The sequence below is a fragment of the Gracilinanus agilis genome, chromosome 4, assembly GCF_016433145.1.
Source record: "Gracilinanus agilis isolate LMUSP501 chromosome 4, AgileGrace, whole genome shotgun sequence".
Lineage (NCBI taxonomy): Eukaryota > Metazoa > Chordata > Mammalia > Didelphimorphia > Didelphidae > Gracilinanus > Gracilinanus agilis.
Window position 1 is genome coordinate 219,164,315 of NC_058133.1, and position 14,120 is coordinate 219,178,434.

General features: G+C 33.6%; 1 protein-coding gene across 1 annotated transcript in view; it reads left to right on the top strand.

Moving 5' to 3' along the window:
* LOC123246223 (ATP-binding cassette sub-family A member 10-like) overlaps positions 1–14,120 on the top strand; it is a 129,161-nt gene that overhangs the window by 68,939 nt on the left and 46,102 nt on the right. Inside the window, exons 19-20 of the mRNA XM_044675154.1 lie at positions 5,381–5,550; positions 7,502–7,635. Of these exons, the coding sequence (XP_044531089.1) occupies positions 5,381–5,550; positions 7,502–7,635 (304 nt within the window). The remainder of the gene's footprint in view (positions 1–5,380; positions 5,551–7,501; positions 7,636–14,120) is intronic.

The following is a 14,120-nucleotide window of genomic DNA, read 5'->3' on the forward strand; positions in this document are numbered from 1 at the left end:
TCCCAATAAGATCAGGAGTAAAACAAGGATGCCCATTATCACCTCTATTATTCAACATAGTACTAGAAACACTAGCAGTTGCAATTAGAGAAGAAAAAGAAATTGAAGGTATCAAAATAGGCAATGAGGAGACTAAGCTAACACTCTTTGCAGATGATATGATGGTCTACTTAAAAAATCCTAGAGAATCAACTAAGAAGCTTGTAGAAATAATCAACAACTTAAGCAAAGTTGCAGGATACAAAATAAATGCACATAAATCATCATCATTTCTATATATTTCCAACATATTACAGCAGCAAGAGGTAGAAAGAGAAACACCATTTAAAATCACCCTAGACAATATAAAATACTTGGGAATCTATCTACCAAAACAAACACAGCAATTAAACGAAAACAACTACAAAACACTTTACAAACAAGTAAAACTGGAGCTCAACCATTAATTGTTCATGTGTAGGATGAGCTAACATAATAAAAATGAACATTCTACCCAAATTAATTTACGTATTTAGCGCCATACCTATCAAATTACGAAAAAACTTCTTTACTGAATTAGGAAAAACTATAACAAATTTCATTTGGTATAACAAAATATCAAGAATATCAAGGGAAATGATGAAAAATAAATGTGGAGGAAGGGGGACTAGCAGTACCAAATATTAAAGTATACTTTAAAGTATACTATAAAGCAGCAGTAATCAAAACAATATGGTACTGGCTAAGTGATAGAAGGGAGGATCAGTGGAATAGACTTGGGGTAAGTTACATCAGCAAGACAGTGTATGACAAACCCAAAGAGCCCAACTTTTGGGACATGAATCCACTATTTGACAAAAATTGCTGGGAAATTTGGAAAACAATATGGGAGAGATTAGGTTTAGATCAACATCTCACACCCTACACCAAGATAAATTCAGAATGGGTGAATGACTTGAATATAAAGAGGGAAACTATAAATAAGTTAAGTGAACACAGAATAGTATACCTGTCAGATCTGTGGGAAAGGAAAGATTTTAAAACCAAGCAAGAGTTAGAGAAAATTACAAAATGTAAAATAAATAATTTTGATTACATTAAGCTAAAAAGCTTTTGTACAAACAAAAACAATGTAGTCAAAATCAGAAGGGAAACAACAAATTGGGAAAAAATCTTTATAACGAAAAACTCTGACAGGGCTCTAATTACTCAAATATACAAGGAGTTAAATCAATTGTATAAAAAATCAAGCCATTCCCTAATTGAAAAATGGGCAAGAGTCATGAATAGGCAATTTTCAGGTAAAGAAATCAAAAGTATCAATAAGCACATGAGAAAGTGTTTTAAATCTCTAATAATTAGAGAAATGCAAATCAAAACAACTCTGAGGTATCACCTCACACCTAGCAGATTGGTTAAAATGAAAGAAGGGGAGAGTAATGAATGCTGGAGGAGATGTGGCAAAATTGGGACATTAATGCATTGCTGGTGGAGTTGTGAAATGATACAACCATTGTGGCTGGCAATTTTGAACTATGCTCAAAGGGCTATAAAAGAATGCCTGCCCTTTGGCCCAGCCATACCATTGTTGGGTTTGTACCCCAAAGAGATCATAGATAAACAGACCTGTATCAAAATATTTATAGCTGCACTTTTTGTGGTGGCAAAGAACTGGAAAAGGAGGGTATGTTCTTCAATTGGGGAATGGCTGAACAAATTGTGGTATATGCTGGTGATGGAATACTATTGTGCTAAAATGAATAATAAACTGGAGGAATTCCATGTGAACTGGAAAGACCTCCAGGAATAGATGGAGAATGAAAGGAGCAGAGCCAGAAGAACACTATACACAGAGACTGATATACTCTGGTAACATCAAATGTAATGGATTTCTGTACCAGCAGCAGTGCAATGACACAAGACAGCTCTGAGGGATTTATGGTAAAGAACGCTACCCACATTCAGAGGAAGAACTGCAGGAAAGGAAACATAGAAGATAAACAATTGCTTGAAACACATGGGTTGAGGTGGACATGATTGGGGATGTAGACTCAAAACGACCACACCAATGCAACTAACAACAATTTGGAAATAGGCCCTGAACAAGGACACATGTTACAACCAGTGGAAATGTGCGTTGGCCATGGGTTGGGGGAGAGCGGGGGGTGAAGGGGAAAGTAGGGGCATGAAGCATGTAACCATGTTTAAAATGAATATTAATAAGTGTTTAAAAAATAGATATAAAAAATTCTACACATTTCCTTCAAAACAGTCCTACTTACTTACTTCTGTTCTTTTCTGTGCATTTTTAAAAATGTTATAATGACCCTATTTTTTGTATTTAATATTCATAGCCTTCTTTCACTCAATACCCATTCTCTGATATAAAACTAAAAGAAAAAGAAAAAAAAAGAACTTGCAACAATTAAGTACAGTCAAGCAAAACAAATCCACTCCAAAAATATGTTGATAAACCTTCTTTTCATCACCTCTTTTATTATAAATCTGCTAGAAACATGGTTCTTAGGTCAGTCAGTCAACTCGCATTTATTAAGCTATTTCCATGTTCAAAGTTCTGTGCTAAGTTTTGGAGATACAAAGAAGGTAAAAAATAAAACAGGGGCAGCTGGGTAGCTCAGCGGATCGAGAGCCAGGCCTAGAGACGGGAGGTCCTAGGTTCAAATCAGGCCTCAGATACTTCCCAGCTGTGTGACCCTGGGCAAGTCACTTGATCCCCATTGCCTACCCTTAGCACCCTTCCACCTATAAGTCAATACACAGAAGTTAAGGGTTAAAAATAAATAAATAAATAAACAAACAAACAAACAAACAAACAAACAAATAAATAAATAAAGGGCAGCTGGGTAGCTCAGTGGAGTGAGAGTCAGGCCTAGAGACAGGAGGTCCTAGGTTCAAACCCGGCCTCAGCCACTTCCCAGCTGTGTGACCCTGGGCAAGTCTCTTGACCCCCCATTGCCCACCCTTACCACTCTTCCACATATGAGACAATACATCGAAGTACAAGGGTTTAAAAAAAATAAAACAAATAAAACAAAAATAAAACAGAACAAAATACAGTCACTTCTTTCAAGGGAGAGTTCAAAAGTCTTTCAAAGCTGATTCTCTTTACCATATTGCTCTCCTTTTTATAAATTGTTCTTATGGTTTTGCTTATTTTGTCCTATCAATGCATACTATCCAGAATTCTGAGGCAGTTTAAAGAATCTCTTTAAATACTACTTCTTTTCTTTTCATTTTCTATTCTTTTTTGTCTTTTATTTCTTTTTTCTCTTCTCTCATTTCTTCTTTTTCTTTGTTTTCCTCCCTTTCCTTTCTCTTTCCTTCCTTTCATCTTCTTTTCCCTTTTTAATCCTTTCTTTAGAATCAGGAAATTTATTTTTCTTATGACTATGTCACTGTTCCCTCCTAAATATTATCTTCCCTCTTATTCTCCTGTCCATTTTATTTTACTGTTGAGTTCGATTTATTTTTATACCAAGCTGTATACATTGAACTTTTCTTTATTTCAGTTGAGAGGTAGCTTCTACTCTATAGATAGAATTTGTTGTATTATTTAACTTGTTATGGTTCAATTTGTAGATATAATAGTTTATCATATTATCTGAATAAAGTAATAATTCTATTTCCTCTTTACCTATGCTTATTCCTTAATTTTCTTTTTAAAACATTTTATTGATACAACAAGTGTTTCAGGAACTGACTCAAACCACATATAATAATCCATATCCTCCCTGGTTTTTTGCTTTAAATTTATATTCCTTACTATAGGATGGAAAAGTCCATTTATTCTAATATTTTAAAAAACTCTAAAAAAGAAATGTGTATTTTATTTTTCTGAAAAGCTTTTTCTGTTATCTATTTATATAATGAGATTTTTATTATTTCTAGTTCACTATGACCTTTAATGTTTACAGTTTTTCTAATATTGAACTAATTAGTCATGGTATATAATATATAAAAATACATAGCATATAAATCTTTTTGTTATATTGTAGTAGCTTTTTGTTTATATTTCATTTATTTATTTTCTTGTTTATGAGTAGAAACATTTCTATAAGCTATAAACATGATTTATAGTTTCCTTTTTCATTTTGTCCTTCCCTGGGCTCAGTATCAAGGAAGGAATTTGGTTGGATCCTTTCCTTTCCTACTTTTGAAGACAGTTTATATTGGCTAAGGACTATATATTATTTTTCTTTAGACACTTAAGAAATGTTTATGGAGTAAATGAATGGTGAATCCTATAACCTCAACACTTACCCTATTCCTCTTTTGTTTCATTTTTTTGTACCTATAAGACAAAACTACTTATTAGTCATGAGTTCCTAGTAAGTTTCAGAAATGGATACTTCCTGCCTAAAAAAGAGGACTGCTCTTTTTTTTTTTTTAAATGTTTAACAACGTTGACTGGCCTCACTCTCTCGAGTTATGTTTTACCCATTGCAGAGTTCACTAGTACCCTAAGGGAGTTGGAAGATTCTCTTCCTTTTGCCATTAATTATAGCCCCAAATGTCTCTGTCAGTTAGTTATCCGATGACTAGTATTGTAGTTCTATTTATCTATTTAAAAGTCAGCTTCAGTAAAGGAATATTGCTTTTAAAACATAGTAAGAAAAAAATAACAAATTTTGGCAACAATTTCAGGGACATAATTACAACTTTGACAGTTTGGGTTTAGTTCAGTTCCAATATAGCATTAGTCCTACTAAGTTCAATTCCAAAGGGTGCTATTTAGTCATCAATTCTAGGCTAAGTCTGACATCTGGGCTGGATTATTGGCCCAATGTTTTCATTTCACAAAGGAATTGCCCCATCAAACCAGGTGGAGAAATATGAAGTGACATTGGAGCAAGCCAAAGTTATGAAGCAATTGACTTTTTTCTTTGTGTCCTTTTATCTTCCTTTTACAGATGCAATTAATTTATCATTTTAGGCAGCACAATAATGATTATGGAATATGGATAGGGATTGTGACTGTGATATCACTGGTAGTGGGAGCTACCTTGTGAGGAAACTTCCTCTATTTATTTAGGTTGACATTTTCTCTGCATTATAGAATTTGAGAATTGCTTAAAGCACTGAGAGACTAAAATATTTGTCTGCTGTGATACAGTCAGTATCTGTTAGAGGTAGGATTTCATTAAGGTTGGATTTCAATCTATGCTGGTCCAGCTGCTCAGTCATGCTTCTTTTTTCTATGATTATGATCATTATTAAATATGTATCAGACAAACCTATTATAAACTTTTGTTATATCAGCATGACTGCTAATTTTAAAATAGTTTGTTGATTGTATGCATGCTTGTCTTTAAATGTAGCACTTTTAAATGTCTTACAAAACAAAGACTGCAATACATAACATTATTTTTCTTCTATTTAGATTATTGGTATTTGGAATTGGTTACTTCCCTTTCATTATGGAAAACATACTGTATAGAGTGTTTCGTCAAACCAATTCTTGGGGGATTTCTCCTAACATGTATTTCCTCTCTCCTGGACAACATCCACAAACCCCTCCTCTCACTAATCTATTGGTTGTCAATAATACAGGTAAAAAAATACAGACTTAAGATCTATCCTACCACTTAGTTCACTCTCAATAGGAACTGTGAGAAAAAGAAAATATCAAGCATTGTTCAACATGCATAAAATATTTACAAAGCAGAGGAAAAACTGCCTACTTTAACTTTTGTACTAGTGTTGGGAGGGGGAGTTAAAACATAAAAGATTGGAATAATAATTGTATTTTCACATTTCACTTGGTTTAAATCCAAGAAATTCTCTTGTTCTGAACAGATTCATAGGCAAGCCCTACTACCAAAGTCAAGCATTTTACTCATAATATATAAGAATAATTTAGGTTTATTAAGAAAGATACAATTATATTCTGTAAATGAATGCTAACATTGAAAATTCTACAGGATTTCCCCAATATCATGTGTATGAGCAACATGAGAGTTTCTCATGCTTACAACTTCTGTTAGACTATATACATTGTATCTGCCTCACAATTTACAATGCATCTTTTAATTATGATTATTGGTTTCTACAACTATTTCTATAGTATCTCTTCTGATATTTAACTAATCTTCTTCACTGCCTCCTTTTTTTGATATCATCTCTCCTGAGTGGAACTTACTAGCTATCTCTGAGTATCTGGTGCAAATAAAGAAAGCCTAGGATTTTCTTTTCCAGTACAATTGGGATTATAGTTCTGCCTGTTGTAACTCTCCCCATAAATTTCATAATTTTAGGGGAAAAGTACTAGATCAGATATTTTCCTTTTTTATAGATTATATCAAATATAAGCGGATTACTTCCCATTCCACATGCACTTAATTACAGTCTCAGATGCAAAGATGGGGACTTGATGTTGTCTTTTAAAGAATTTTGATAACTGTATTTAATAGAATTGCCTTCCTTTGTAACCAACCCTACATGTTATATTTTTTGCATTTAAAGCATGATATCAAACACTAATATGTCTTCTAATCTTTGAGATCAGAGATGGACATATGACTCCAAAGGGACAATATCTCATCACTGCTGTTAAGCATTAAGACATTGATAAGGAAGGGGCAATTAGGTGGCTCAGTGGATTGAGAGTCAGGTCCAGAGGCAAGATGTCCTGGGTTCAAATGTTGCCTTGGACACTTCCTAGCTGGGTGACCCTGGGCAAGTCACTTAACTCCTATTGCCTAGCCCTTACCATTCTTCTGTCTTGGAACCAATACCTAGTACTGATTCTAAGGCAAAAGGTAAAGGTTTAAAAAAAAAGACATTGATAAGGAATAAGATACTTTGAATGTTTCTCTAGCTCATTTTTCCTTCTTAGTGGATGAAATTATTCAAATCACATTAGGAGGGACTGTGTCTTGGCAGCCATCAAAATGCACATATCTTTATCATAATCCTCCCAAATTGTTGGGGATGGGAGAACTGACCTTTCCAGGAAAATGTGGACAGAAGGAATATGTGCTCCGTTGAACCAATAACATAAACTATCCACTATAATCTGGGGAATGTGATGGGTTTTAGTAGAAGCAAGTAGAATTAAAGTCTTTGGTAAAATTTTGAAATAATGGAAAATAAAATGATAAAAATACAAAGAAATAAAGTGTACAAAAGATATTTTGATATCTATATTCAACTAGCGGTTGCCAAATTAATAGGATAGAAAGATGCTTAAAAACAAGTTAGATAAGTACTATTCATTTGAAGCAATAATTCCTGGGTCACAAGTTCTCTTTTATATTTGTTATCAAAATTTTACTAATTACTAGTCTGGAAAATACCATAAATCTTGAGAATGGAGACTTTCATTGTACAAAGATTATAATATTCACAAACAAACCTTTTTACATATTAAGCAATTTGATATTTCTACCTACAGAAGGGTAGTGGTTAAGTTACTTAAATTGTAGTAAGGATTAATATAAAGCTATCTTTTCGGGTACTTTTCATGATTTAATCTGGTCTTCTGTTATTTCTTCTATGTTAGGGTCAAACCTTGAAGATTTTGTAAGTTCATTGAGGCGTCAGAATATTGTTTTGGATGTAGTTAACTTTAGAAATAAAAATGGTATAGAAGATCCATCATATAATGGAGCCATCATAATCTCTGGTAAACAAAAGGTAGGTTCTCTATTCATGTGTAAAAATGTACATACATGTGTTTATAACAATTTTATTTAATTTGTATTTTATTATTTAATTAAAAATGATTGTTGCCTATTTTTTAAGATATCAAAACATGCTGCAAATTAAAATAACAATAAAACTTTATGGAGCACTTTTCCATAACAATAGCAACTATAACAATAACCACCATTACACTCAATCCAGTTCTCAAAAGGAGTGGATCATGGCCAAATTTGGACTTCAACCTTATTTTTCAAACTCAAAATATGTTAAAATATTTTAATTTTTTAATAAATATTATTAATAGTAATAGTTACTACCATTGACTGATAAAATATTAGCTTTATCTACATAATACTTTGAAGTTTATGAAAATAAATACCCTATAATATCTTCGATGTAATCACATATATATATTTCTGCATTGTATTTAAAAATGTTAATTTTTTCAAGTTATATGTGCCATCAGCCATGAAAAGAATTTCATAGTATATTTAAAAGATGAATTTACCACAACCAATTCTAAAATTGGTTTGTTAACATTACCTGGCTTCCCAATATCAACTAAAATGAGTGTGTTTAGGAAAACAAAAATAATTTGTGTTTCTAGGTGCAAAATTAATTTGTGGGTATTGTTCATATTTTTAAAAATAATTATGCCCAAAGTTAAATTTATGATTTTAGGGATTCATTCTGAATATTACTCCCAGAGCTCCATATACATTTTAAGACAAAATTTTACTAAAACGATGGCAAATCAATTTGTACATATGTCACTATGTATACAAGAATCCTTTTTTCCCCTTAAGTTGTTGTTCAGTCTTTTTTTTTTTTTTTTTAGTTACATGCAACTCTTCCTGATTTTTCTTCCTTATGGCAAAGATATTGGAGTGGTTTGCCATTTCCTTCTTCATTTTACAAATGAGGAAACTGAGGCAATCAGAGTCGTGATTTGCTCAGGGTCACATAGCTAGTGTCTGAAGGAAGATTTGAACTCAGGAAGCTAAATCTTTCTGACTCTAGTCCTATCTACTGCACCACTTAGCTATCCTATTCTCAGGACTCTTACTCTCTTCAGACAATGACATGTAATTATTGACCATTTGCAGGTCAGGGATACCTATCTCTATTTTGTAATGGAAAGTTTATTGTCTGAAGTCTCAGGCAAAAGTAATTTATAAATTATTTTAAAACACTTTCTGCAAACACACCACAACAATAAAATACCATTGATCTTGGAAGATTATATCTTATAGTTGCTTCCATGCATCCATTTTCTACTTCCAAAGATAAAAGGAGAAAATAAACTGCAATAATTTCTTCTCCATTCCATACTTTATTTTAATCTTAAGGAAATTAAAACAATTAGCAATTTCGTAATGCATCCAGTTCAATGACAGTAAATTATATTTTTAAAATAATACTTAGCCTTTCTACCATCTCAAGGTATGTCTACAATGACTGGAAAATTCCAATCCATCACAGTTCTAACCTTTATTGTTTCTTCAAGATTTTTTTTTCTTTAAAGAAAGAAAAACTGATCAGTTCCCCAAGTAAGGAAAAATGGGACAAAATGAACAGAATTTGATCTATAAAATATTTTTCTCATTTTAAACTAGGCCAGTTTTTAAATATTTAATTGGAGCTGGGGGTACCTTCTTTGAAAGGTGGGATTTTGTTGGGTAGTATTTTCTTTATGAAGTTCAAAACTATTTATATGGAAAAATATTGCCATCTATTGGACTTTTAGGGTATTGTGCTAAAGACCATTTAAGGCAATGTTTTCCTGTTTAACTTGAGTCTGTGGAATCCTGATATTTCTTTTTTTTTAAACATTTATTAATATTCATTTTTAACATGGTTACATGATTCATGCTCCTCCTTTCCCCTTCGCCCCCCGCACTCCCCTCACCCATGGCCAATGCACATTTCCACTAGTTTTGTCATGTGTCCTTGATCAAGACCAATTTCCAAATAGTTGGTAGTTGCACTGGTGTGGTAGTTTCGAGTCCACACCCTCAATCATGTCCACCCCGACCCATGCGTTCAAGCAGTTCTTTTTCTTACATGTTTCCTCTCCTGCAGTCCTTCCTCTGAATGTGGGCAGCGTTCTTTACCATAAATCCCTCAGAATTGTCCTGGGTCATTGTATTGCTGCTGGTACAGAGGTCCATTACATTCAATTTTACCATAGTATATCAGTCTCTGTGTACAATGTTCTTCTGGCTCTGCTCCTTTCACTCTGCATCTGTTCCCAGAGGTCTCTCCAGTTCACCTGGAATTCCTCCAGTTTATTATTCCTTTTAGCACAATAGTATTCCATCACCAGCATATACCACAGTTTGTTCAGCCATTCCCCAATTGAAGGACATACCCTCCTTTTCCAATTTGTTGCCACCACAAAAGCTCAGCTATAAATATTTTGGTACAAGTCTGTTTATCTATGATCTCTTTGGGGTACAAACCCAGCAACGGTATGGCTGGATCAAAGGGCAGGCATTCTTTTATAGCCCTTTGAGCATGATTCCAAATTGCTATCCAGAATGGTTGGATCAGTTCACAGCTCCACCAGCAATGCATTAATGTCCCAATTTTGCCACATCCCCTCCAACATTCATTATTCTCCTCTTCTTTCATTTTAGCCAATCTGCTAGGTGTGAGGTTATACCTCAGAGTTGTTTTCATTTGCATTTCTCTAATTATTAGAGATTTAGAACACTTTCTTATGTGCTTATTGATACTTTTGATTTCTTTACCTGAAAATTGCCTATTCATGTCTCTTGCCCATTTATCAATTGGGGAATGGCTTGATTTTTTATACAATTGGTTTAACTCCTTGTATATTTGAGTAATTAGACCCCTGTCAGAGTTTTTCATTATAAAGATTTTTTCCCAATTTGTTGTTTCCCTTCTGATTTTGACTGCATTGTTTTTGGTTTGTACAAAACCTTTTTAGTTTAATATAATCAAAACCATTTAATTTACATTTTGTAATTTTCTCTAACTCTTGCTTGGTTTTAAAGTCTTTACTTTCCCACAGATCTGACAAGTAAACTATTCTGTGTTCACTTAACTTGTTTATAGTTTCCCTCTTTATATTCAAGTCATTCACCCATTCTGAATTTATCTTGGTGTAGGGTGTGAGATGTTGATCTAGACCTAATCTCTCCCATATTGTTTTCCAAATTTCCCAGCAGTTTTTGTCAAATAGTGGATTCATGTCCCAAAAGTTGGGCTCTTTGGGTTTATCATACACTGTCTTGCTCATGTCATTTATCCCAAGTCTATTCCATTGATCCTCCTCTCTGTCTCTTAGCCATATTGTTTTGATGACTGCTGCTTTATAGTATAGTTTAATATCTGGTACTGCTAGGCCCCGTTCCTTCACATTTTTTTCATTATTTCCCTTGAAATTCTTGATCTTTTATTATTACAAATGAAATTTGTTATAGTTTTTGCTAATTCAGTAAAGACGTTTTTTGGTAGCTTGACAGGTATGGCCCTAATAGGTAAATTAATTTGGGTAGAATTGTCATTTTTATTATGTTAGCTGATCCTACCCATGAGCAATCAATGACTTTCCAATTGTTTAGATCCAGTTTTATTTGTTTGGAAAGTGTTTTGTCGTTGTTTTCATATAATTGCTGTGTTTGTTTTGGTAGATAGATTCCTAAGTATTTTATATTGTCTAGGGTGATTTTAAATGGTGTTTCTTTTTCTACTTCTTGCTGCTCCAGTGTGTTGGAAATGTATAGAAATGCTGATGATTTATGTGCATTTATTTTGTATGCTGCAACTTTGCTAAAGTTGTTGATTATTTCTACAAGCTTCTTAGTTGATTCTCTAGGATTTTTTAAGTAGACCATCATATCATCTGCAAAGAGTGTTAGCTTAGTCTCCTCATTGCCTATTTTGATACCTTCAATTTCTTTTTCTTCTCTAATTGCAACTGCTAGTGTTTCTAGTACTATGTTGAATAATAGAGGTGATAATGGGCATCCTTGTTTCTTGCATGATCTTATTGGGAAGGCTTCTAATTTATCCCCATTGCATATGATGTTTGTTGATGGTTTTAGGTATATACTGTTTATTATTTTTAGGAAAGGTCCTTCTATTCCTATACTTTTCAGTGTTTTCAATAGGAATGGATGCTGTATTTTGTCAAAGGCTTTTTCAGCATCTATTGAGATAATCATGTGATTTTTGTTTGTTAGACTGATTGACCATTGATATGGTCCATTATGTGGATGGTTTTCCTAATATTGAACCATCTTTGCATTCCTGGTATAAATCCCACCTGATCATGGTGGATGATCTTCTTAATTACATGCTGTAGTCTCTTTGCTAGTATTCTATTTAAGATTTTTGCATCTATGTTCATTAGGGAGATTAGTCTGTAGTTTTCTTTCTCTGTTTTTGATCTCCCTGGCTTTGGAATCAGTACCATATTTGTGTCATAAAAGGAATTTGGTAGGACTCCTTTTTTGCTTATCATATCAAATAATTTGTATAGTACTGGGATTAGTTGCTCTTTGAATGTCTGATAGAATTCACTTGTGAATCCATCAGGCACTGGCGATTTTTTCTTAGGGAGTTCTTTGATGGCTTGTTCAATTTCTTTTTCTGATATGGGATTATTTAGGTATTCTATTTCTTCTGCTGTTAATCTAGGCAGTTTATATTTTTGTAAATATTCGTCCATATCTCCTAAATTGTTATATTTATTGCCATATAATTGGGCGAAATAGTTTTTAATGATTGCCTTAATTTCCCCTTCATTAGAGGTGAGGACTCCCTTTTCATCTTTCATACTGTCAATTTGGTTTTCTTCTTTCCTTTTTTTTATTAGATTGACCAGTACTTTGTCTATTTTATCTGTTTTTTCAAAGTACCAGCTTCTAGTCTTATTTATTAATTCAATAGTTCTTTTACTTTCAATTTTATTAATTTCTCCTTTGGTTTTTAGTATTTCTAATTTAGTTTTCCTCTGGGGATTTTTAATTTGCTTGCTGTCTCATTTTTTGAGTTGCATGCCCAATTCATTGATCTCTGCCCTCCTTAATTTGTTAATATATGCACCCAAGGATATAAATTTCCCCCTGAGTACTGCCTTGGCCGCATCCCACAGAGTTTGGTAGGATGTCTCATTATTGTCATTTTCTTCAATGAAATAGTTGATTGTTTCTATGATTCCTTCTTTGACAAATTGGTTTTGGAGAATCATATTATTTAATTTCCAATTAGTTTTTGATTTTCCTGTCCAGGTGCCCTTACTAATTATTATTTTTATCGCATTATGATCTGAGAATGTTACATTTATTATTTCGGCTCTTTTGCATTTGTTTGCAATGATTCTATGCCCTATAACATGGTCAATCTTTGTGAATGTGCCATGAGCAGCTGAAAAGAAGGTGTATTCCTTTTTGCCCCTATTTATTTTTCTCCACATATCAATTAAATCTAATTTTTCTAGGACTTCATTCACCTCTCTTACCTTTTTCTTATTAATTTTTTTTTGATTTATCTAGATCTGACAGAGGAATATTTACATCTCCCAGTAGTATAGTTTTACTATCTATTTCCTTCTTGAGCTCTGCCAGATTCTCCTTTATGAATTTGGGTGCTTTGCCACTTGGTGAATACATATTGATCAGTGTTATTTCCTCATTGTTTATACTGCCTTTAATCAGGATGTAATGACCTTCCCTGTCTTTTTTAATCATATCTATTTTTACTTTGGCTTTGTCAGAAATCATAATAGCCACTCCTGCCTTCTTTTTCTCATTTGACGCCCAAAAGATTTTGCTCAAGCCCTGAACCTTAAACTTGTGTATGTCCACCCGCCTCATATGTGTTTCTTGTAGACAATATATGGTAGGATTTTGGTTTCTAATCCACTCTGGTATTTGCTTCTGTTTTACGAGTGAGTTCATCCCATTCACATTCAGAGTTATAATCATCAGTTGTGCATTTGCTGACATTTTCGAATCCTCCCCTATTCCTACCCCCTTTTTCCTTATACTTTTTCCATTTTAAACCAGTGGTTTGCTATTGAGCCGCTATCCCTTATTCCCTCCCTTGATTAACTTCCCTTTCTACCCCCTCCCTTATTTTCCCTCTCCTTTTGTTTTTAAAGGCGTTATGAATTCCCTCCCCCTTCACCTCTCCCTTTTTTTTGACCCCCCCCCCACTCCCCTGCTCCCCTTGGTTTATCCCTTCTGACTTTCTCAGGAGGGTTAGATAAGAGTTTTATGTCCCAATGGATAGTATAGCTACTCTTCCCTCTCTGGGTTGATTACTCTGAGAGTAAGGTTTGATTATTACCTCTTAATGCTCCCTTCCTCTCCTTTTTATAATAGTATTTGTCCCCTCTCCCTCCCATGCCCTCTTTGTGTGTAATAGAATATCCTATTTTTCTTACTCACTCAAGTTTCTCTTGGTGTCCCCTGCTATTCACCCCCTCTTTCCCATCCCCCATG